General features: G+C 44.7%; 1 protein-coding gene and 1 long non-coding RNA gene across 2 annotated transcripts in view; one reads left to right on the top strand and one right to left on the bottom strand.

The window, feature by feature from the left end:
• TEX15 (testis expressed 15, meiosis and synapsis associated) overlaps nt 1–12,187 on the top strand; it is a 75,549-nt gene extending 63,362 nt beyond the window's left edge. Inside the window, exon 7 of the mRNA XM_043513044.1 lies at nt 10,617–12,187. Within this exon, the coding sequence (XP_043368979.1) occupies nt 10,617–10,654 (38 nt within the window). The 3' untranslated portion in view covers nt 10,655–12,187. The remainder of the gene's footprint in view (nt 1–10,616) is intronic.
• A 7,641-nt stretch (nt 12,188–19,828) lies between these two features.
• Nucleotides 19,829–26,217, bottom strand: LOC119854337. Its single transcript, XR_005292420.2, has 2 exons — nt 26,062–26,217; nt 19,829–20,741 (listed from the first exon to the last, which is right to left on the bottom strand). It is a non-coding gene; the product is annotated as an uncharacterized LOC119854337 (long non-coding RNA).
• Nucleotides 26,218–26,220: the final 3 nt, after the last annotated feature.

The following is a 26,220-nucleotide window of genomic DNA, read 5'->3' as shown; positions in this document are numbered from 1 at the left end:
GGCCTAACTATGCTCAAACGTATCCAGTGCATGGATATTTTAGTTCTCAGATGCCCCTTCCTTACAGCTCTCAGATGCCATCTTTACCACAATATGCTGCAAATCAGCCTTGGTCACAAGGTCCTTTTCCATATCCTTCCAATACAGGATCATCCTCAGAAGCTGTTAAGACTAGCAGTAAGTGCATGGCTACTAAATTCTGTATTTTTTCATATTTTTATAGCAGTGACCTCGGGTGTTTAAATGTAGACATTGCTTTGCTGCCTCAACCTCGGATAGAACAAATACCATTAAGTTTTGGTTTCAGAGTAGCAGCCGTGTTAGTCTGTATTCGCAAAAAGAAAAGGAGTACTTGTGGCACCTTAGAGACTAACAAATTTATTAGAGCATAAGCTTTCGTGAGCTACAGCTCACTTCATCGGATGCATTTGGTGGAAAAAACAGAGGAGAGAGCATAAACTTTCCTGAGCTACACGAAAGCTTATGCTCAAATAAATTTGTTAGTCTCTAAGGTGCCACAAGTACTCCTTTTCTTTTTGCGAATACAGACTAACACGGCTGCTACTCTGAAACCTGTCATTTTAATTAGGGCTGTCAATGAATTGCAGTTAACTCACGCAGTTAACTCAAAAAATTAATTGTGATTAATCACAGTTTTAATCGCACTGTTAATAGAATACCAATTAAAATTTATTAAATATTTTGGATGTTTTTCTACATTTTCATATATATATATTGTATTCTGTGTTGTAATTTAAATCCAAGCGTATATTATTTTTGATTACAAAAATTTATTTGCACTGTAAAAATGATAAAAGAAATAGTATTTTTCAATTCACCTCATACAAGTATTGTACTGCAATCTCTTTGTTGTGAAAGTGCAATTTACAAAAGTAGATTTTTTGTTACATAGCTGTTCTCAAAACCAAAACAATGTAAAACTTTAGAGCCTACAAGTCCACTCAGACCTACTTCTTGTTCAGCCAATTGCTAAAACAAACAAGTTTGTTTACATTGACGGGAGATACTGCTGCCTGCTTCTTATTTACGTCACCAGAAACTGAGAATAGGCATTTGCATGGTACTTTTGTAGCTGGCATTGCAAGATATTTATGTGGTAGATATAAAAATTTTATTAAAGTTAATTTTAAAATCAAATTTACACAAGTTAAGAGGGAAGGTACTGTACATCTGGGATTAGGCTTGGGTTATGGGGGATTGCAAGTATCAGTTACAAGGTTCATGAGGTACATATCACATAGAATCATAGAATATCTGGGTTGGAAGGGACCTCAGGAGGTCATCTAGTCCAACCCCCTGCTCAAAGCAGGACTAATCCCCAATTTTTGCTCCAGATCCCTAAATGGCCCCCTCAAGGATTGAACTCACAACCCTGGGTTTAGCAGGCCAATGCTCAAACCACTGAGCTGTCCCTCCCCCTATAACCAGCATAGATCCAGATTGAGGTGTGGGAGTTTTTAAAGCGTCAGTGGATAAGTGGGGTCAGGTGCACCACTCATGGAATGTATTAAGAGTCCAAGTCAGTAGTGGTGTAGAGAATAAGTACATGGGTGGGGTGCATCCCTCGGTTCATCAGGGGAGGAAGTGGGTTATTTCCCTGGTCAACGTTCTCGGTTACTCGACCTGGTACTGGTGGTGTCCCGTGATGTTTTCTGTGTAGATGTCTCTGGACACACTTGATGGTATCGGACACCATGAGCTGTCTAATGAGCCGGGTGCTAAAGGTTCGTGTGCCCCTTCATGCTTCGGCCACCATTCCAGTGGACATGCTTCCATGCTGATGACACTTGTTTAAAAAAATGCGTTAATTAAATTTGTGACTGAATTTGGAGGAGAATTGTATGTCCCCTGCTCTGTTTAACTCATATTCTGCCATCTATTTCATGTTATAGCAGTCTCGGGTGATGAATCAGCACGTTTTTCATTTTAAAAACACTTTTACTGCAGTTTTGACAAAACTCAAAGAAGGTACCGATGTGAGATTTCTAAAGATATCTACAGCACTTGACCCAAGATTTAAGAAACTGAAGTGCCTTCCAAAATCTGAGAGGTGTGGAGCATGCTTTCAGAAGTCTTAAAAAAGCAACAGTCAGATGTGAAAACTACAGAACCCGAACTACCAAAAAAAGAAAATCAGCCTTCTGCAGGTGGCATCTGACTCAGATAATTAAAATGACTATGAGTCGGTCTGCACTGCTTTGGAATGTTATCGAGCAGAACCCATCATCGGCATGGACACATGTCCCCTGGAATGGTGGTTGAAGCATGAAGGGACATATGACACGTAATGTCCCTTTAGCACCTCTGGCACGTAAATATCTGCTGCCGGCTACAACAGTGCCACGAGAATGCCTGTTCTCACTTTCAGGTGACATTGTAAACAAAAAGCAGGCAGCCTTATCTCCTGCTAATGTAAACAAACTTGTTTGTCTGAGCAATTGGCTGAACAAGAAGTAGGACAGAATGGACTTGCAGGCTCTAAAATTTTACATGGTTTTATTTTTGAATGCAGTTTTGTTTTTTACATAATGCTACATTTGTAAGTTCAACTTTCATGATAAAGAGATTTCACCTAATACAAGTACTGTAATGCATTGAAAAATACTATTTCTTTTGTTTTTTACAGTGCAAATACTTGTAATCAAAAATAAACAAAGTGAGCAATGTGCACTTTGTATTCTGTGTTGTAATTGAAATCAATATATTTGAAAATGTAGAAAACATCCAAAATATTTAAATAAATGGTATTCTATTAACAGTGCAATTAATTTTTTAAAATTGCATAATTAATCACAATTATTTTTTTTAATTGCTTGACAGCCCTAATTTTAATGTTACACTAGAAAACAAATGCACTCTATTTAGTATTTCTGTGCTTATGGAGTGAAATTCTCCCTTATGCACCATTTAAATTCTTCTCACCCCTTATTTTGAGGACTTAAATGATGCATGGGCCTTGTGCTGATCTTCTTTAGAGGGGTGAATGTCACCCCCCTGGTTCCCTGAGGGTGCTGCTGTTCATTCTGAAACCAGTCTCAGTCAGTTATAGAACTATTTCATTGTGTAACCAAAGTGGCTACGTAACCAAGCTCTTAACTAGGCTAACTGACCTAGGGTCAGAGCTGGTGCAGAATGAAATTAGAGGGTCTGCACTATTGGCCCTCTCTAGAACTGGTTCCCCTTCTCCTCCTTGTGCCTGTACTTACCCCTCCATCCCTTTCCACACTTGGTCTACCATCCTCAGACTCTATCATCACAACGAAGAGTGTGGAGATAGGTTGACTGGATCTTTAGCACCTTGTGATTGCATAACTAGTCCTCAGGATTTGGCCCTTGGTCACATAAGTGAGAATTTGGCCCAGTATGCACAAATGCTATCAAGCACCTGTTTGCAACATTTGAAATGTACTGCACAAAACATCTTACCTATGAGTCTGTGGCTCAGAGTTGAAGAGTGGAGATTATATTATTACACGTACATCTTGAGAAGGAAGATACTAGCAAATCTCCTGATTATTACCACTTAGCTGTAAAAGGAGTACTACTACAAGAGATGGTCCTTACATATATTCCACTGTGGGTGTTCATGCACTTCATCCACCTGAGACCAAAAGATTTTTGCTAATAGTGTCAGTTGGTCCATATCTGTGGCCTTCCTCTCCTTATGCTCTGAACCAAGAACGTAAAGGGCAGTGCTGACTAACCACCTTTCCAGTTCCTTTCTACAACCACATGGTCTGAGATGGAACCTCTTCAGTGTCTGCAAAGCTTTTCAGTGTTTCTCTGTAAATATTTTTCTTCTTCTTAGGAGATTGTGATAGTGTTTAACGTGGTATTCAATTAGTGAGTTAGATTTGGGTTTACCCTACACCGCCTGCACAGGGTGACTATTATGCCAAAGCCTCTGGGCTTTAAGAATTGCACCTCCTACTCCCAGATCTTCTCAGTCAGTGACGAACACCAGAAGTGCTTCTGTTGCCTTGGAGACACTCACGTAGCTTCCAAGTGCAATATTTGCCATGCCTTTCCCAACCAGACCCACCAGGCACGAGAAGACAGACTTCATTTTATGTAAAAAGAAAAGGAGTACTTGTGGCACCTTAGAGACTAACAAATTTATTTGAGCATAAGCTTTCGTGAGCTACACTCACTCCATCAGATGGATACATGGCTGCTACTCTGAAACCTGTCATTTTATGTAGTGTGCAATGAGGCTGCAGTCTGACCCAAGCCAGGTGGACCCCCAAAGCACTCAGGAGCATGCCTCTTAGCTCTGCAACATCAGACACAGGAGCGGAACTAGGGACTCCACTTCTCAGGCACTTAATGAGGGCAGGAAACACTTCAAAATACTTAGAAAGATCACCCTCTAAATCCACCTTACCAACACTGGCTTAGACAGTACATAGAGAGAAGAGCCCTTGCTCTTCCACAAGCATGGACAGACATACAACTCCAGAGGGCTTCATCACGCTTCTTGATTCAGAGTCTCCCATCCTTTTGGATTCAATCCTCATTAGAGAGATCCTGACTCAGTCTGCACTGGGATGGTGATGGAAGAAGCTGCTCTCCTGTCCCTCCCACCAACTATGGGATGTTGTTAACCACAGTTCTGGTGGGACCACCACTATAAGTGGAACCTACATTCTCTTCAGAGGAAGACTTCTGATGTTGGTGAAGGACCATCGCCCCCTCAGTCAAATGACAGCCCCGACAGAGTATCTGGGACTTCATGGGCTCCTTCAAGGCCACCTAAAACTGGATATCCATCTTGCAACTGATGGTACCCTATGCTATAGGGATCTCCCCAACCAACATTCAACCCATCTCACTGGCCTTACTGGGGACTGTGGAACATATATGCATGATGCCAAGTTGGTATGCTTGCATCATGAAGATACACCCCCCCCCCCGGGATGAGCCAGAGCATCCTTAAGTACTGATGAAGGAGGATGAAGAGGAACAGAATCTGTTGGTACTGCTGCCTCTGACAGCAACTTCATTCTCAAATTAATCAAGGGCACCAGCCTCACCTCCTCCTCATGATTACAGATAGTTTCAAGACCTGTTGAGGAGAATGGCTGAGACTCTCCACCAAATCCCACTGGAGGAGTTATATGAGGCTCCTCACAAATTCCTTGACATTTTGTAGAGTAGATGGTTGAGCAGGGTAGCACTCACCGTGAATGAGGTCATCTGACATATGGCAGCCACATGTGCTGACACCTCCTGGCTAAGGGGGTACAATTTTTATTTATGCACCCTGACTCAAACTCTTTAGTTCAAGCCACTCCTGAAAGAAGTAGACATCATCAGACGAAGTCCACCATGTCAGATGAGGATGCTAAATGACTAGACATGCTAGGCAGGAAAGTTATTACCTCAGCCAGCCTGGAATTTCATATAGCCAGCTGTCAGGCATTGCTCTCAAAATATGATTTGGTCAATTTCTCCAAATGGATAGAATTTATGGACAAACTCCTGCAGGAGCACAGATTGCAGTTCCAGGCGATAATTGAGGAGGGTAGATTAATCAATAGATCTTCCCTCCAGGAATCAGTTGATGCATTTGACATAGCTGCATGTTCAGTGGCCATTGTTGTGCAGAGAGCATTGTGGCTTTATTCCTCAGGATTTCCCATGGAAGTACAATCCACAGTGGAGGACTAGCCCTTTGAAGGAAACAACCTATTTAGATACAAAACAGACAAATCTTTGCACTCACTGAAGGATTTAAGAGCAACACTCCACTCCCTGGGGACCTACACTCCAGCTCCGAGGAGGAAGTATCACAGGCCTCAGCTATACAAACATCATGCATGCAGATGTGGTCACCCCTTTTCAAAAAAAGATATATTGGAATTGGAAAGGGTTCAGAAAAGGACAACAAAAATGATTAGGGGTATGGAACGGCTTCCGTATGAGGAGAGATTAATAAGACTGGGACTTTTCAGCTTGGAAAAAACTAAGAAGGGATATGATGGAGGTCTATAAAATCATGACTGGTGTAGAGAAAGTAAATAAGGAAGTGCTATTTACTCATTCTCATAACACAAGAACTAGGGGTCACCAAATGAAATTAATAGGCAGCAGGTTTAAAACAAACAAAAGGAAATATTTCTTCACACAACACACAGTCAACCTGTGGAACTCTTTGCCAGAAGATGTTGTGAAGCCCAAGACTATAACAGGGTTCAAAAAAGAACTAGATAAGTTCATGGAGAGTAGGTCCATCAATGGCTATTAGCCAGGATGGGTAGGGATGGTGTCCCTAGCCTCTGTTTGCCAGAAGCTGGGAATGAACTATAGGGAATGGATCACTTGATGATGACCTGTTCTGTTCATTCCCTCTGAAGCACCTGGCATTGGCCACTGTTGGAAGACAGGATACTGGGCTAGATGGACCTTTGGTCTGACCCAGTATGGCCATTCTTATGTTCTTATCATCCACTGCTTGGCACTTCTACCACCAAGGATTTACGAACCAACACAGAACAGGCAGAAGCTGCAGAGGACCAAACCGAATGATTCCTCCTCTTCTTCCTTGTAACCTCAGCCTCCCACAAGGAAGTATTTTTGACAAGATGCACAAGAGCTGTGAACCACCTTAGATGCCACATCCATCCACCATGTGCCCACAGACCAAATATGGCAGCTGAGTAGCAACTTCGCCTATGCCTGACAGGCAATAACAGATGGGTTCTCAATATAGTGCAATCTCGATAATACTATAGAATTCCTCTCTCCTTTGACCCTCAAATCTGCTTCCCTGCCTCTCTGCAGGGACCACTGTCACGAGAACTTCCTCATGCTTCGGGGAGCTATATAGCCAGTACCTCTTCAGTAGTGGGGAGGAAAGGTTTTAATCAAACTTCTTCTTCATCCCAAAGAAGAAAGTAGAATGGACACTCATTTTAGAGCCCAGGCAACTCAGTGTCTTTATCTGCAAATTGAGGTTCAGACTGGTCACACTGGTACCAATTATTCTACAACTGAACACAGAGGACTGATTCATAGCTTTCGATGTGAAGAATGCCTACTTTCATATGGACATCCACTCCTCTCAGTTAGTGCTTATCAATCCTTGGCAACCTCTAGGTGCAGCATATAAAGTTAATTGGCCCCTTCTGGTCCACATTCATGTGCTCAGGGGTTGCATGGGGGGGACACCCCATCGAGCCATCACCTCAGCTAGAAGGATGGGTAACTGGGAGCTCTTATGGTGGATCTGCCATATATAGTCTTTCACAAGGATAAGATGACAGCGAGACTGCAAGTCATGGGAGATGACAGGGTTCCACTAGAAGTTGCTCCCTCTGCTGCCGTTGCGAGTCTAGTGGAAAGGACCATCTTTTCTTTCCAGGCAGAAAGGCCTAGCGGCAAGTGTCCCCAGAGCTGCCCTTTCCTTCTGGGCAGCAAGACCTGGTGGCAAGTGTCCAAGGCAGTAGTGCCTAGTGTCAGCAACCCCCAGACTGTAGCGCCTAGTATCAATAGTCCAAGGCAGAAATGCCTACTAGCAACAGTGCACGGCTGTAGCGCCTACTATTGATAGTCCCCGGCAGCAGCACACAGTGTCAGCAACCCCCAGACAGTAGCGCCTAGTATCAGTAGTCCAGGGCAGTAACGCCTAGCAGCGACAGTCCACGGCATAGGCACAGGGACGGTAGGGGAACACCCTACTCCACTGGGTTCTAACCCATGGCCCTAAGAAACCAATCACCCGCTGGAGGAGAGTTTAGGTCTCTCTGTCTCCCGATGTGTCCCCTAGGTCGCTTCCTACCCTTAGGCCTGACTCAGGTATCTCCTCAGGTAGCAGCAGCTTGGTGTCCCGTTTGGCCCACACAGTCAACTGGTTCTCCATGGCACAATCAGGGTCCTCAGCTTTGGCAGTCTGGAATCTTAGCATTTCTTCTGTAGGAACCTGCAGTGCATGTCTAGTCTCCTCCTCAGCCAGCCCAGACTGAGCTGAGCTGCTTCCTTTTATATACTCCCTCCCAGGAAGGGTGAGGGGCGTGGTTTCTTGGGCCCAAAGGAGCTGGTTAACTCCTGCCTGATCAGTGTGGGTTTGGTACACGCGGTTATACTGCACCTGAAGCTTATTCCTAAAGTGGTCTCTGACTTCCATCTCATTCAGACAACCAGCTTACCTACTTTCCTCATAGCACGCCGCTAATGAGGACAAAAGACTTCATTTCTAGATGTCCATAGAGCTGTTTCGTTTTACCTGTGAAGAACAAACTCATTGAGACAATCACCCAGACTGTTTGTATCAGTTGCAGAACAGATGCGAGGGGAAGCTGTCTTATCCCCAACTACTTTCCAAATGGATTCTGAGCTGCATTCTGCTATGCTGTGAGCTGACAAATACTCCTGCACTGCAAGGTGTGAGAGCCCACTCTGCTAGAGCCCAGGCTGCTTCAGTAGCCTCATTACAAAATGTCCTCATCCTTGAAATTTATAATGGAGCCATATGGAGTTCAGTCCATATCTTCTGCAGAGAGCATGCCTTGGTGCTGGCCTTTGCAGCTGACACTTCCCTGGGCACTGCTGTAGTACTGTCTGTAGCCTCCCAGAGGTCCTCAAATCCTCCTCCTTAAGAGACACTGCTTGTCCATCACTGACAGTGGAATACACATAGGGGCCAGCACTTGAAGAAGAAAGGTGTGTGAAACCTGTGTGTATTCCAGTACCCGCCCTCCTTCCCCTCTGCCGCAGATCTTAAAGTTGATTCACAGTAGAGAAGGAACTGGAGAGGTGACTGGTCTGCACCGCTTCTTATGCTCTTGCTTTGGATTATGAGGAGATAAGTGCGCAGACATGGTCCGATGCACACTGCTAGCAAAAATCTTCTGGTTGCAGGCGCACATGCACCCTCAGTGAAATACAGAGAAGGACCACACAACTTCAGTTCCTGTAGTGGTAACTTCCCTTTCCCGTTCCCAGCAACCACGGATTTACTGTGTGCACAAAGATACATATAAACAGTTGGGTACATGATTTTCAGTTCTGTTTTGCTATAATAGCTGTCATGTTTTGTTAGGTCTTTTTAACCACTCTTATGCCCAATACCACTGTCTTTTGAGGTAACCATTCCCCCTCTCCTGCCCAGTAAATGAAAAAAGATGATGATGAGAGTTTGTTCACACCCTGGTTTGGACTAGAAGAGATTTATTTCCTTTTTGTACTAAAGTAGGCTCTGTTTTACAAAGAGCAGCAGGATTTTTTTCCCTTGCCAATGCTCAGTGCCACCTTCCTACCTCCTGAGAAAATTTCTGATATTTTTCTGGTGCTTATGATTAAGGCTCCATGTTTGTCATGGAGGTCCCAGATTCTATGACCTGCGTGACTTCTGCAGTGTCTGGTATGCCTGGCCCGGGGGCCACCTGAGCAGCTCAGGCAGCCCCTGGGCCAGTCGCACTGTCTGCTGCTGGGACAGTCTTGAGCCCCCCGTTCCCCAGCAGCAGGAATTTCAGGGGGGGCTCAGAGCTGGGATGCAGGGTGGTGCTTACTGGAGGTGAGGGGGGCTTCTCATAAGGGTGACAGCAACTCCCCTCCCTCCGCTCCTAGCTCCACGTGCTGCCTCCGCCTGCAGGCACTACCCCCAAAGCTCCCATTGGCCACGGTTCCCAGCCAATGGGAGCTGCAGAACCGAGGCTTGGGTCAGAGCAGAGACAGCACGTGGAGCTAGGAGCTGGAGTCTCTGCTTCCCAAGAGCCGGGTAAGGAGCCTGCATCAGACCTGCCAACCCTCCCCACAGTGCCCTCCTGGGCTATGTCCCCCCCCGAGCACCTGTGGCTACTACCCCCCACCACGATGTCCCCCCGGCCACAACTTTACCCCCCCCAACCAAACATCCGTGGCACCCCCAGGGCCATCATCCTGAGCCACCCCTCCCTCTCAACTTTTAGTCAGGGAAATATAGTAAAAGTCATGGGCGGTGAAATTTTGTTTACTTCCTGTGACCTGTCCATGACATTTACTAAAAATACCCTTGACTAAAAGGTAGTCTTACTTATGATTTATGAGGTATTTGGTTTTTATATTAATTAAAAATGGTATTTGCCACAAATGGATAAGAGTATAGGTGGGATTTTTCAAAACCAATTATTTGACTTAGAAGCACACATTCCGCTGACTTTCAGTGCAACTTGTGCTCCTAAATCACGTAGCCATTTTTGAAACTCCAACAGATTGTCTCCATGTATAGACGCTCATGCAGAGGGACTATGATAGTAGTTGAAGTATAGGACTGAGAATCAGGCAAACTGGATTCTAACCCCAGCTATTCCACAGACTTGTTATGTACCCTTGGACACGTGGTGTTAGGCTTAACTCATTATAAATATTTATAAAGGCTGAAATTCACGCCTACACAGAAGGACTTTGCATTACAGGACTTTAAGGCACATAGGCCTTTTGCTGTCCTCTGCACAGGGTGAAGGTCAGTGCTTCAGTCTCTGAATGCTTTCGAAACCTTCTGAAGATGCTATAGAAGTGCAAAGGCATGGTGTTTGGTGGGCTTTGGAGGGTTGAAAGAGGAATCTATATTTCCTGTGCCTTAATCCTCTCTCAAGTATATTTTTCTTTGTTTCCAGCTCCCTGGCAGCAAGCACCTTTTCATCCCGGATATTGAAACCAGTCCCATGACAACATTCTGAAGCGTAACCACTTACCTCAGAAGGCAACATAATTTGCATTTTTCAGAACTATTACATCAAAATTACTCCCTTTTTTTAGGACATGAAGACAGTTGGAGTTTTCTTAGTGATTTCTATGGGTGCAGGATTGAGGCCTTAGTGAACAGCAAGACTTACCTAACCAGCTTAAAAAAACCCCAAACACACACATGAAGAGACAAATGTAACTCCACCTCAGTTACTACTGAGGGCCTTCTGCCTGTGGAACCAGCATGGTTCTGCAGTACAAATGGCAGTTTAAACCACTGGATAAAGTAATAGCTGTGAAGTGGCTCCAATATGGCTTTGGCCAGGAGCAGGATTCTTTTTCCTCTGCCTACTGGAGATACCCAGTGTACGGCCCTTTAGCCTCACTGGGTGTTGTGTCTCTGAATTTGACCCTAATGTGTTAAGGTTTTGGTTAACTTTTAGTACTGTGATACGATGGTGTTTATTTGACATCTACTAAAAAAATGAAAACAGAACTTTTTACATGTGATTATAGAGTTTTTAGCTTTTAAATACATTTTTTGAACAAAGGCTCTGCCTCAGGCTGTCAAGGTCTATAGTCAATTCTGAATACTTGGGTGAAATTCACCCCAGTGCAGTGGGCCAGCACAAGACTTACACACCACTCATTTCTGATTTTGCAGAAAATGTGCATGGACTTTCTGCTGGCCTGGAACGCATTTTTTTTTTTTAAACACTGGAATAGAGAAATTTGATTCTTGAATGTTATGGTTAGTATTTTCTATAATGGTAGCTGATACTTTGCTGTATCTGATATGCAAATAACTGACAAATCTGGTTCAATCCAAACAGTTTTTACACTAACATTATATATGTATATTATTTATGACAGTGGTTGGAATACTTTTAGTATTTTTCTCAAACAGAAGTCTTTTTGTAATTTTTGTACATTTTTCTTAGAAATATTTCTAAGTATATAGGTCTTATTGAAAATTTTAATTTTAAACTTTAACAGCATTTGTACAGTGCAAGTATTTGTGTAAACTTAATATTTTATTTGTATGCTTTAAACAGGTTTTTTTAAAATGTAGTAAATAGTATAGAAATAACAAGACTGACAGTATAGTTACAGTCAGGTGTCTATAACGTGGTAATTTAGGACATAGCACAAGCTACAGAATTAGCAACTCTGTAAGGAATTAGCTATTAATTTACATTAAAAACAAATTTTACAGAAAAATTAAAATACTTGTGTTGAACTTCTAACTATGCAGAATAGTCCAGGGTTTATGATGGTCTCTCTTTAAAGAATCACCAGTATTTTCTAAATGTTATTTGTGTAGTGTAGTTTTTCCATGAGAACAAGATATAATTAGAGGTGATTTAAATTAATCAAAATCACAAAGAGATCTGGGTGAAATCCTGGCCCCTGTGAAATCACAGAAAGTTTGCCATTGATCTCAGTGGGGCCAGGGTTTCACCCTCTATTGCAATCTGAGATACACTGGATAGGAACCCATCTATCTTGTAAAAATCAGTTCCTGTGGTTTATACACAATTAGCTAGCAGATGATCTCATTAGCTCTGTGGTAACAGCAATCCACATATTTAAGAGCAGAGTTAAGCCCTAAATTGGTAATTTCTACATTTGATATGCACATGTAACATCTGAAATACATCCTTTAACATGATTGGGAAGTGTAAATTTTCATCAACAAGAAAACAGACTTCTACAAGTATTAAACTTCTAATGATTTTGTGCAACATACACAGCTGATTAGAATTAAAAACTGTCAATTGCTAGCAATAGTGTGGAAATGTAAGCATGTTTATTTACTACAGGTGTATTATCCATGGGGTATTTTAGGACAGGTAGAATAAATATTGGCTGAAGTTAAACTTAGGTGAAAACTGTTGTTCCTAGCAATTACTTCTTCCCCCGTCCCCTTTCTAGCACATCTCTGCTTTTTTTGATAATAGTTTCACTTCTCTCATATCTCTAAATTATAGTGGAATCCTGTTTCATGCTAAAGTGGAGCCGGGAATATTTTAAGACTTTTATATGTCCCCAGCCACCTTGAATTTTCTCTTTATTTAGTCTTAAATGATAGCAGGTACATACACCACTAGGCATACTGGACCAAATTCATCTCTGGTGTATTTCCACTGAAGCCAGCAGAGTTACACCAAGGCTGAATTTGACTTATAGCTTTTTACAATGGGTCACTATGAGTATTTGCTGGTGTAATAATGCAGAATTTAACCAGTTTGTCATTTTTGAATAACAATAAAAACATTTGTTTGTTACATTGCTTTGTAGTATATTGCTGCATTTTACTAAGTTTCTTATGAATACAATGTATCAAAAGCCATATCATTGGACATTTGATTCCATTTGAAGTATTGCAAGAGGCTGCATCCTGCAGTCTTTTAACATTCTTTCATAGCTTCTTCCATAATGACACTGTTAAATTAAGATCTTGATTTAAACAAACTCCTGGGAAACTCCTCATCCACGTCAACCCAATCAGAAAAACAAAGCTGTAGCATCCACTTTGTTTTTCACAGTTTGCAATAATCTCTGTTCTGGCCTCGAAAATATCCATTCATGACTGTAATATGATGGCCATCATGGTATGCTAGAATGGTTTAATTACTGGACAATCTCCCACCAAGAGGAATGTGTCACAACAGCAGTATGGCTACAGAGACATTTTTCTGGTCTGTCTGATCCATTCAATGTACACACAAGAGTCTCATTAGTGGCATATATGCCTCCTTCAGAAATGCATCTGGCCAAATTGTACCACAAATGAGGATGGGGGGATAGGCAGAAACTGAGCATAGATTTAGTCAAGATTGCAAGACAGGTGGATGGTACTCCTGGCTAACTCATAGGCAGTTGCAAGTGTGCTGCAAGAGGAAAACGGCAAGAGTGAGGGTCCAGGGCCATTGTGAAGAAGATACATTAATTCTTTGATTCAGTTTTCACTGCAGAGGATAGGGGGGAGTTCCACACACCTGAGCCATTCTTGTTAGGTGACAAATATGAGGAATTGTCCCAGATTGAGGTGGGGTTTTGGAACAAATTGATAAATTCAAGAGTAATAAGTCACCAGGACCACAGGGCATTCACCCAAGAGTTCTGAAGGAACTCAAATATGAAATTGCGGAACTACTAACTGTGGTTTGTAACCTATCACTTAAATCAGCCTCTGCACAGGTGACTAGCTAATGTAAAGCTAATTTTTCAGAAAAGTCACCAGGGGTGATCCTGGCAGTTACAGGCCAGTAAGCCTGACTTCAGTACAAGGCAAATTGATTGAAACTATAGTAAAGAACAAAATGATCAGACACAAATATGATATGTGGGGGAAGAGTTAACATGGCTTTTTTAAAGAGGAATCATGCCTCACCATTCTAGTACAATAATTTGCTGAAGTCAACAAGAATGTGGACAAGGGTAATCCTAGGTTTCAGGGTGGTAGCCGTGTTAGTGTGTATCAGCAAAAACAACAAGGAATCCTTGTGGCACCTTAGAGACTAACAAATTTATTTGGGCATAAGCTTTCGTGGGCTAGAACGCACTTCATCAGATGCATGGAGTGGAAAATACAGGAGCAGGTATAAATACATGAAAGGATGAGGGTTGCCTCACCAAGTGTGAGGTCTTGGACCAAAGGCTCTTCAGGAAACTAAGGTGTCATGAAATACGAGGGAAGGTCCACTCATGGATCAATAACTGGTTAAAAGATAGAAAACAAAGGATAGAAATAAATTGTCAATTTTCACAGTGGAGATGGGTAAATAATAGATTTCCTCAAGGATCTGTACCGGAAACAGTGATGTTCAACATACTCAGAAATGATCTGGAAAAAGAGGTAAACAGTGAGGTGGCAAAGTTTGCAGATAATGAGGGTGGAACAACTAACAAAATCATCCAAAGCACAGGACTTGGTGGTGATGAGGGACTTCAACTACCCAGACATCTGTTGGGAAAACAACACAGCAGGGCACAGATTATCCAACAAGTTCTTAGAATGTATTGGAGACAATTTTTTATATCAGAATGTGGAGAAAGCTACTAGCATAGGGGCTGTTTTAGATGCGATTTTGACAAATAGGGAGGAACAGGTTGAGAATATGAAAGTGGAAGGCAGCTTGTGTGAAAGTGATCATGAAATGATAGAGTTCATGATTCTAAGGAATGGTAGGAGGGAAAACAGCAGAATAAAGATAATGGATTTCAAGAAGGCAGACTTTAGTAAACTCAGCTAGTTGGTAGGTAAGATCCCATGTGAAGCAAGTCTAAGGGGAAAAACAGTTCAAGAGATATTATTAAGGGCACAAGAACAAACGATCCCACTGTGTGGAAAGATCAGAAGTATGGCAAGGGACCATGCTGGCTTAATCAGTAGATCTTCAATTATCTGAAGCTCAAAAAAGAATCCTACAAAATGTGGAAACTAGTCAAATTACAAAGGATGAATATAAAAAAACAACACGCCTGTAGGTACAAAATTAGAAAGGCCAAGACACAAAATGAGATTAAACTAACTAAAGACATAAGGGGTAACAAGAAAACATTCTACAAATACATGAGAAACAAGAGGAAGACCAAGGACAGGGTAGGCCCATTACTCAATGAGGGGGAAAAAACAACAGAAAATATGGAAACAACAGACATGCTAAATGACTGTGTTTGTTTTCACTGAAAAGTTCAGTAGCAAGTGGACATCTAATTTAATGAATGTCAGTGAAAATGAGGTAAGATCAGAGGCTAAAATAGGGAAAGAACAAGTTAAAAATTACGTAGACAAGTTAGATGTCTTCAAGATATGAGTGTCTGATTAAATACATCCTAGAATACCCAAGGAGCTGTCTGAGGAGATGTGAGCCACTAGCGATTATCTTCCAAAAGTCATGGAAGATAGGAGAGATTCCAGAGGACTGGAAAAGGGCAAATATAGTGCCAATCTATAAAAAGGGGAATAAGGACAAGCTGGGGAATTACAGATCAGTCAGTTTAACTTCAGTACCCAGAAAGATAATGGAACAAATAATTAAGCAATCAGATTGCAAACACCTAGAAAATAATAAGGTGATAAGTAACAGGCAAATGGATTTGTGAAGAACAAATCATGTCAAACAAACCTAATGGCTTTCTTTGACAGGGTAACAAGCCTTGTGGATGGGGGGAGGGGGAAGCAGTAGATTTGATATATCTTGACTTTAGTAAGGCTTTTGATACTGTCTCACATGGCTAACTAGGGAAATACAATCTAGACAGTCCTATTACAAGGTGGGTGCATAACTGGTTGGAAAACCATTCCCAGAGAGTAGTTATCAGCAGTTCATAGTCAAGTTGGAAGGGCATATTGAGTGGGGACCCGCAGGAATCAGTTCTGTTCAATATCTTCTTCAATGATTTAGATAATGGCAGATTACACTTATTAGTCTCTAAGGTGCCACAAGTACTCCTTTTCTTATAAAGTTTGTGGATGATACCAAGTTAGGAGGAGTTGCAGATGCTTTGGGAGGATAGGATTAAAATTCAAAATGATCTGGACAAATGGTCTGAAGTAAACAGGATGAAAATCAATAAAGACAAATGCAAAACACTCCACTTAGGGAGGAACAATCAGTTGCACACATACAAAATGGGAAATGACTGCCTAGGTAGGAGTACTGAAGAAAGGGATCTGGGGGTCATAGTAGATCACAAGCTAAATACAAGTCATCAGTGTAACACTTGCAAAAAAAAGCAAACATCATTCTGGGATGGATTAGCAGGAGTGTGTAGCATAGTTGGTGATGTTTATCTTAGGGGAGAAGGTGTGGACAGATGGTGTGTGTGGAGCCTGTGGATGTTGGGAATGGCTATGAGATGGGTTGAAGTGGCTGTGTGTGTGTGTGTGTGTGTGTGTGTGTGTGTGTGTGTGTGTGTAAAAAAGGTTGAGAGTGGCTGTGGGGGTAAAGTTTAGGAGTGACTGGGGATGCGAGTAACTGCATGGGGATGTTAGGCGTGGGGCTGGGAGTGGCTGTGTGTGTAGGTGGGCTGGGAATGTCCTTGTAGGGGGGTTGGCAATAGCTCACTTGTGAGGGAGCTAGGAGTGGTTGAGTGTGAATATGGAGAGGGACCGGGAGTAGCTCTGTGATTGCAGGGGAAGTGGGGAGTAGCTCTGTGTGTGTGTGGAGGGGGAACTGAATAGTTCTGTGGGGAGGCTGGGACTGAGAGTGGCTCTCAGGATCATGGGAACACTCAAGCCACTCCACCACATCTAGGTCATCATCCACAGCTAAATGTAAATGTCTGCGTCTAGGAACAAAGAATGTAAGCCACTCTTATAGAAATAGGGGGCTCTATCCTGAAGACAGTGACTCATCCACAACAACATGTCCGCAATGGCCATCAGCAATGGATCTGAAACAGACCCTTTCCCAGTCAAGACAGAAGTCAAGCAAGGTAGTGTCATCATTCCAAACCTCTTCTCCATCTTCCTTGCCATCATCCTCCTCCTCATTGCTGACAAGCTCCCCTCCAGACTTGATATCCAACACAGAATGGGTGGCAAGCTCTTCAGCTTCAATCGCCTCCAATCCAAGACAAAGACTTACTAAATCAGTCATTCAACTCCAATATGCAGATGACTGTGCTCTGTGCGCCCATGCAGAAGAAGATCTTCAAACAACAGTCGACATCTTCTCTGAGGCCTCCGTCCAACTAGGCCTCACGCTCAACACCAAGAAAACTAAAATGCACCACCAACAGGCTCCAAACCCCCAGGATCCTGCCCCCACAGTCAAGAGCAACAAAGAGACCCTGGAGAACATGGAGCACTTCCCCTACCTTGTCAGCTATCTGTCCTAGACAGACAACATTGATAAGCCGATTCAATATTGCCTCCAATGTGCCAGTGGACCTTTTGGACACTTTAGAAAAATGTGTCTTCGAAGATGGTGACATCAAGAACCAAGCCAAGCTTCTGGTGTACCAGGCCATTATCCCTGCTCTCCTGTAGAATGCTGAAACCTTGGTCATGTACAATAGACACCTCAAGGCTCTTGAATGATACCATCAATGGTACCTCCACAAAATCTTCTGAATCAAGAGGGATGAGCGAAGCACTAACATCAGCATTCTGTACCAAGCCCAAACTTCCAGCACCATGATCATCCACCAACAACTCTGTTGGACTGGTCACATTCTTCGAATCCCAGACTATTGACTCCTGAAGCAGGTCATGTTCTCACAACTGAGCTAAGGCCAATGGAAGAGAGGAAGGCAAAAAAAGTGCTTCAAAGACTCTCTTAAAGCCAACATAAACTTATGGGAAACCCAAGCCCTCGACTGATTAAAATGGGGAAGGACCTTCTGGCAAGGATCTCAGTATTTTGAGACCCAATGAAAACAACAGGAATTGGAGAAACGGGAAAGGAGGAAAGAATGCGCTCCAGCCTGACTCAACAATTCAGATCCGCCCCTTCCACTGGCAAATGTCAGCCTCAGCTCTGATAAGATCTGTGGATCCTGGATTGGTTTCAGTAGCCAACTGCAGCTCTACCAGCAATCACTGACTATCATTTCATGATAGACAATCATCCTCAAACTCCAAGGGATCACTGACTATTAAAATGCATATTGGCTGCTTGTACCCTAGCTTACCAAGTAATTCAGATTGCTCTGAATCAGTTACCTGTCCTCTTCATTATTTTCCACTCTGCCAATTTCTGTGTCATTTGCAAACTTTATCTATGATGATTTTATGTTTTCTTCCATGTCATTGATAAAGATGTTAACTAACGTAGGGCCAAAAGCCAATCCTTGCTGTGAGAGTAGCTCTATATGTGGAGAAGGAAGGGGATGGGAGCGGCTTTGGGCAGTGATGGGAATGGCTCTCTGTGCATGAGTAGGAGCTGGGAGTAGCTCTGGGGGAGGGAGAGGGTTGGGAGTGACTGTGGAGGGAGAACTGGGAGTGGCATTGTGTGTGTCTGTAGATGGAGAATGGGAGTGGATGTGTGTGAAGGCAAGCCTAGGAGTCTGAATGTATGCGCGCATGCACACTTGAGAAAGAGACACAATATAGACCCACATTAGATGTGGGTGAACTAAGGTTTTAAACGGAGTTGGTATATTAGCATGAGCAACAGGCCCAAAACGTGACCAAAAAGTCCGAGATCATGAGAAAGAAGAACTAACGTGTTAAACTTGTAGTGCTGCTTCAAAATATCAGTGTTGTTTTATTTAAAGTTTGGGATGAAACAACAGAAATATAAATAAATACGGTTAATTGGGTACTAGGTACAGTAAATAATTGGCTATATAAAAAATGGCTTCATCTACCCTTAGCTAAGGTCCAATAATTGGCAATGACATCACTTTTTTGTTAAAGGGTATTAAAAAAGCAAACTCTTTAAGAGTTCATTTCTAAGACCTACCTGACCAAGTTGGAGCTGACCAATATGGGTTTAAGCATCCCTGAGTTTAGTGTGTTTGTAAGTATCTTGATCAAATGCTTATAAATGTTTTGGTATTGTTTGGATGTAGTAAATTACTTATTATTTAGGCATGTTTAGAGCAATTGTATTAATATGTGTCTTTGGATTTAATACAGGAATGTATGGTTAAATTAGTGTTTGGATAACACCCTGTTCTGACAGACTGTACCCTTATGTTCACCACTTTTACAAAACTATGCTAAATTTTATACAAAGTATGCCTTGAGGTATCATTTGAAAACTCATAATTCACTGACCATTACTGTTCTGATAAAATGTGGCAACATTGTTTGTAAAGTTATAAGAGTTTACTATATGACATTGCTGAGACATGCTTCAAGTTTTTTTTAAAAAGCAGCCCAAACCAGTTCCTCAGAGACAAAAGGTTAGCCAGCACCTCAACCAGTTGTCAAGATAATCAAGTGGACTATTAAAGGAGGTCCCCTGTATACACTGGGGTTGCGTTCTTGAAAAGGATGATGGATACCCAAATGACATATACCGGGGAATTTTTCCCCATAAGAAATAATAGAATAAGGGGGGAATGCGTTCACAACTTGACAATGCTCTTTTCGCCTAAACAGTGTACCTTTTTACAATGCAAAGTTATACAGTACACATTTTATACACAAAACATTGAATAAAATAATGTAGAATCCTACTAACACCAAACACATAGAACATTTTAATACAGTAAATAGAGTAGAGTAATACAGTATAAAACAGTGTTAATTGCGCTAAACTTAGGAAGAGGTGACGGCTGGGTTTTCTTGGGTTGCTTTTTGGTTGCAGAAGTCTTAAAAAAGGATTTTATCGACAGCTGCTCTCCTGCATGAATCTTTGAATGATAGATCTCCCTGTAGCAAGCCACTGCATCATTGAAAACCCTGGAGACTTTGTCAGACTATTCACGAAAAGGATCACTGCTCTGTATGATTTCCGTCATCTCATCTAGCAATCCAGAGAAACAGGAGAGATTCTTTGTCATCAGACTCCTGGCTTCCTGCCCTACATCATCATCGTCGTCGTCATCATCCTTGCTTGCTTGCTTCAGATATCCATTGTTGGTTCAGCTCAATCAGTTCATTTGTCAGTTGCTCAGCCTGAGCCTTCAGCAACTCCTGTACATCCTCCTCCTCCACCTTCTTGAAGCTGACATCCTTCGCCAACTTGACAATTGCTTGCTCGAGATCAGAAACAGCATCAAATCCCACGAAGCTGTGGACAGCTTGGTGCCATGCATGGCACCAAACGCTGTTCATACATTGTGAAGTGACCTCTTCCCACGACACATCAATATTTTCCACACCATTCAAGATGTTGTAGGACTTCCAAAACTCATTTACACTCGGCTTTCCTTCACCTGCTGTCTTCTTAATCAGAATGGAGAATGTCCTCTGTAGGTAATAAGCCTTGAATGTGGCCGCGGATGCAAGTACAGCACTGTACTGTACAATAGGGGAATGTGTTCCAATTCACGCCAGTCCTGATCATGTCAGCCAGTCACGTCAGTGCAAACGTAACAAGGACCAACATAAATCGGAACACATTCCCCTATTGATGAGCGACGGCTATCTGAAACAACAGATAAGGGGGAGATGGTGTAAGCAAGAAATTCACATATTGGCAAATAAACAGCTGGGGGTTCCCATCCAAAACAGACTTGCTGTCACCTGGACCCCAGCTAGAGATTATTCTAAAAGATGAGGAAAAGACAAAAATGAGGAATAGAGGCCTCAAATCACCTCTCACCTCCATTCCTCTCTGCTCACTGCAACAAAATCACTTAAAGAAACACTGGACTGGGGGAGGGGTCCTGGCTGGAAGGCTTTCAGCTAGTAAAGGCTGCAAAAATCATGTGATGAGAAAAACCTTTGTGTAAACGGGATTGGTCCCGCTATTGTGGGGAACTTTCATGGCTTATACACTACCCCGCTGGAATTGGCTAGCGAAAGGATCTGAGTCCTAGTTCCCACTCCTTTTACGCAGAGGCCTGCCTGACCTCTAGGACTCCCCTTCCACTATCCTGTGTGGCAGAGTCCTTGTAACCCTGACAAAACTGGGCCCAGTATTCCCGGGGGGCTCAACCCCCAATCTTGTCATGGTCATATAGGACAGGATTAGGGTGTCCCCACTCCCAGCTACTCTCTCCATTTTGGACGCTTCCCTGATCCACTGATTATTTCATATATTTCAAGCCATTACAATTTATTAAACAGCAATCAATATTAAAAAAATAAGGAAAAAATGGGAAAGGTTAAGGAAAACACATAACCCTGCTCTGTGACATAGGGACATCACAAACAGCTGTTTCTGGAGTATAAGAGAAGTTCAGTCTGTTCCTCACATATGCCAGGCCTCCTGTCCAGGCCCTGACTGTGCTGCAGGGATGCTGCGGGTGGACACTTGCTCTGGTGGTGGCCACACGCCTTCAGGCTCTAGGTGGCAGGACCCTTTTTCCCCACCCCGCTCAGGGTTACAATCCCCTCCAAGTCTGGTCTGCAAGGCCTCTTGGCTGGTGGCATCTCCCTGTGCAGTGCCCTCTGCCCAGATCCCCCTCACTCTCCCAAGCTGTTCACCACACCCGGCTCTGGACTGCTCCAGTTCCACCTCAGCACTGCTGCTGCTCTGCCTCCAGTTCTCTGGGCAGCTTTTCTGGCCCCTCTGGCTCTGGTTGCTGCAGCTTTCCTCCCAGCATGGATCTGCTCTATGGGCTGACTCTTGCTGCCACTCTCCCCAGCTCAGGCTGCTTCTCTGATGGTCTCTGGCTCTGGCTGGCACGGCTCTGCTCCCCAGCTCAGCCTGAGCTCCCGCTCTCTCCTTAGCTTGGCCCCATTCTGGCCCAGGCAGCTCCTGCCCCCCCCCCCCCCCGACCTCCTGTCTCTGTCATTAGACTGCCTGCCATATCAATCAGGCTGACCTGGAGCACTGGCCTCTCCCCATTGCCCCGAGGACTGTCAGTCTCAAAGTCCTGATTTCCCAGCAATCATTCCCCTTCCTTTTAGTACTGGGAGCTAGCCAACCAAAAAAACCCACTGAGTTTTAGTTAAGGGCCAACCGTCCTCTTACATTTGCTTTGATTTCAATTAGCTTGCTAAATTAGGTATTAGTTTACATTTTTGCCCTTTATTTTCTTTGTAACCAATACTGACTTTTATGCCTCATTATTTGCAATCACTTAAAATCTTTCTTTCTGTAGTTAATAAGCTTGTTTTAACTAAATCAGTGTGTGTTTGGGAGCCTCCATTTGGATAATAAGATTTGTGCATATCACTTTCTATTATTGAAATGACAGACTTTCTATGAGCTTGTTTTGCACAGAAGGAAAGAGCTGGGTAGTACAAGATGCACATTTCTGAGCACCAGTCTGGGCCTGGGCATTTGCTGGTGTTGCCCTATAATGTAATTAATGAATGGTTAGCTGTAACACTCATACAATTCAGCTGAGAGTGACTTTGCATGCTAGAGGCTGAGATAGCAGGACCAGATTGGAGAATTGAGGAGATGCTGTTGGATCATATTAAAGTAGTTCTGTATTAAAATCACAAATGAGTTTGATTCCCCATAGTTTAAATTCCAGGGTATTACTAATTAAGAGGTTTCTTGGGTTTTGGTACTGTTTCTCTCCCTCTATGTGTGAAACTTGCAAGCTGCTAATTGCATTAGTACATTCTAAGACAGAGTCTGTTCTCAAAGCAATTCTTTGTAACAACTACTCACACAGAGAGAGACTCAAAACAATACTCTGTTACAACAGAAACAGCACCCAGAGACTTCCCACCCTTTTGTTGTATTCATCTCGCTTTGTTAACAATTGTGATTAAAATAGAGATAGAGGATGTATGTGGATGGATGCTTGGTGTGGAAAATAACTGAATGATCAGGGAGGTGCCAGCCTAAGAATCCAGTGTCCATCGGCTAAAGAAGGCGTCAAGTGGAAACAACCAGAGACCCCCGGAGGGCAGACTGGAATCCACCCAACAGCCTCAAGGATGGGAGAACCAAAGAACAAGATAACATCTGGCAGCACGGAGCTGTCAGGAATGTGCCATCTGCTGATTGATTCAGCAACAGCATGATGAAGCAATTCCCATAGACTGGCATAGGAAGAAATTCCTATCAAAATGGACTCTAGAAAGTGAGAACTTTGGGGTCTGATTCTGCAAACCACCTTCCAGGAGCATCAGATGAGCATCTGACAAGGCCCTGCTCCCTCCTCATGTCCAGGCCACCTGGCCAGTGGCTTGGCATGAGCAACTCTAAGGCTAGTAACTATGGTAACAACCTTGCAGAACCTGTGTGTGTGTGTATGAATGAATGTGTGAATAAATATGAAATTGAATGGAATGTTATACTATAATTAACTGCTTACTATGATTCTTTCTGTATTCACAATAAATGTGGCATTTTGCCTTTTCCCCTTTAATAAGATCCTGCTGGTTTTTATTTTATTGGTATAACACATCAGTCCATTTGTCCAGATCATATCCTAGGGAACATCACTCCTGTATAAAAAATAATTCCAACAGTATGTGTGGGGAAGAGGGCTGGGAGTTACTGTGTGCAGGCATACGTGAAGATTAAGAGTGGCTATATACGTTCAGGGGGGAGGGGAGAAAGTTAGGAGAGACTGTGGGGGAAAGGGGCACTGGGAGTAGTGGTGGGCAGGGTTAGGAGTAGCTGTGTGTAGGAGAAGGCAGTTGTGGGATGTGGAGGGGAGCTGGGAGTGGATGTAGGGGGCTGGCTCCAAGTGAGGGGGTTAGTAGAAGGGGATATTATACAGGTGACCTGGGAGCAGCTTCATGTTGGGGTGAAGGAAGGCTCGAAATGGCTTTGGGAGGGCTGTGGGGGAAGTCTGGCAGTGGCACTGGGTGGAGGTGATGGGGGTCTGGGAGTAGCTCTGGGAGGAGTGATGCGGGGCTCAGAGTAGCTTGGGGTGAACTGGGAGCAGTACTGTTGGGGATAGCAGGGTGTGCAGAGTGGCACTGTGGGGGAGTGACAGGGTTTGGAATGGCTCCATGGAGGGGTCTACGAGCGGTGGTGTGGCAGGAGGGTTTGGAATGGTGCTGTGTGGGGGTGACGGGCTCAGAGTGGCTCTGTGGGGGGTCCAGGAGTGGCATGGGGGGTGGCATAGGGTTACCATACATCCAGGTTTCCCCAACATTTCCTTTTTTGATCTTCCACCCTCTGTCCAAGCAGAGTTTTTAGATAAGACAAAATGTGCACGATTCTCGTGGAGCAGATGCTGCAGCTCAGAAACAGCTAGCTCCACATCCCGATAGGTCCCTCCACTGCAGCCACAGCTACCGGATCCCACCCAACAAGCCCCAGCTCCCAGCCCTGGGGAGAGGAAGAGGCAGGGAGGTGCTGACTGACGGTTGGCTAGCACTGTGTCTTAGGCCTGCACCAGCCGCCCTGCCACCATCCCAGGGAGCGAAACTGCCCTGCCCCTTGAGAGCGAGGCCACAGGTACCCGCACCAGCACCCCCCAGGAACTCCTCCCAGTACACAGATCCCCTTCCCATACCCCCCAATGCCCACCCCAGTACACAGACCCCCCAATACCCCTCCCAGTACACACAACCCCCAAAACTCCTCTCAGTACACAGACCTCCTTCCCATACCCTCTCCCAGTACATAGACCCCCCTCCCATACCCCAATACCCACCTCAGTACACAGACCCCCCTCCCATACCCCAATACCCACCCCAGTACACATAACCCCGAATACCTCCTCCCCATACCCAGACCCCCCCAATGCCCACCCCAGTACACAGACCCCCCAATACCCCTCCCAGTACACACAATCCCCAAAACTCCTCTCAGTACACAGACCTCCTTCCCATACCCTCTCCCAGTACATAGACACCCCCTCCCATACCCCAATACCCACCCCAGTACACATAACCCCAAATACCTCCTCCCCATACCCAGATCCCCCAAAACCCTCTCCCAGTACACAGACCCCCTCCCACCACCCAATACCCACCCCAGTACACAGATCCCCTCCCACCCCCCAATACCCTCTCCCAGTACACAGACCCCCTCCCACCCCCCCAATACCCTCTCCCAGTACACAGACCCCCTCCCACCCCCCCAATACCCTCTCCCAGTACACAGACCCCCTCCCACCCCCCCAATACTCACCCCAGGATACAGACCCCCTCCCACCCCCCCATACCCTCTCCCAGGACACAGATCCCCTCCCACCCCCCCAATACCCTCTCCCAGTACACAGACCCCCACCCACCCCCCCATACCCTCTCCCAGTACACAGACCCCCTCCCACCCCCCCAATACCCACCCCAGTACACAGACCCCCTCCCACCCCCCAATACCCTCTCCCAGTACACAGACCCCCTCCCACCCCCCCAATACCCACCCCAGGACACAGATCCCCTCCCACCCCCCCAATACCCTCTCCCAGTACACAGACCTCCACCCACCCCCCAATACCCTCTCCCAGTACACAGACCCCCTCCCACCCCCCCCATACCCTCTCCCAGTACACAGACCCCCTCCCACCCCCCAATACCCACCCCAGTACACAGACCCCCTCCCACCCCCCCATACCCTCTCCCAGTACACAAACCCCCTCCCACCCCCCAATACCCTCTCTCAGTACACGGACCCCCTCCCCATACCCTCTCCCAGTACACAGACCCCCTCCCACCCCCCCCTACCCTCTCCCAGTACACAGACCCCCTCCCACCCCCCAATACCCACCCCAGGACACATAACCCCGAATACCTCCTCCTCGTACCCAGACCCCCTATACCCACCCCAGGACACAGACCCCCCCCCCCAAAAAAACCTCCTCCCAGCACAGACACACTCCTCCAACCCCCCCCGATACTCCTCCCTCACGCATACTCGCCCCACCCCCCGCACCTACCCTGCTCCAGCTCCCGCACCAGCCGCGGCCTCTCTCGGTGGCCCCGGCGGAGCGAGGGTCTCTACAGCGGCGCTTCGCAACCGCTCCGGCGCGCGCCCCCCCCACGGCCGCGACGCCCGTGGGGCGGGGCGGGGCCGGAAGTGGCGGCGCGGAGAAGGG

Source organism: Dermochelys coriacea, chromosome 4 (genome assembly GCF_009764565.3).
Source record: "Dermochelys coriacea isolate rDerCor1 chromosome 4, rDerCor1.pri.v4, whole genome shotgun sequence".
Classification (NCBI taxonomy): Eukaryota; Metazoa; Chordata; order Testudines; family Dermochelyidae; genus Dermochelys; species Dermochelys coriacea.
This window is presented reverse-complemented; position numbering and strand designations above follow the sequence as displayed.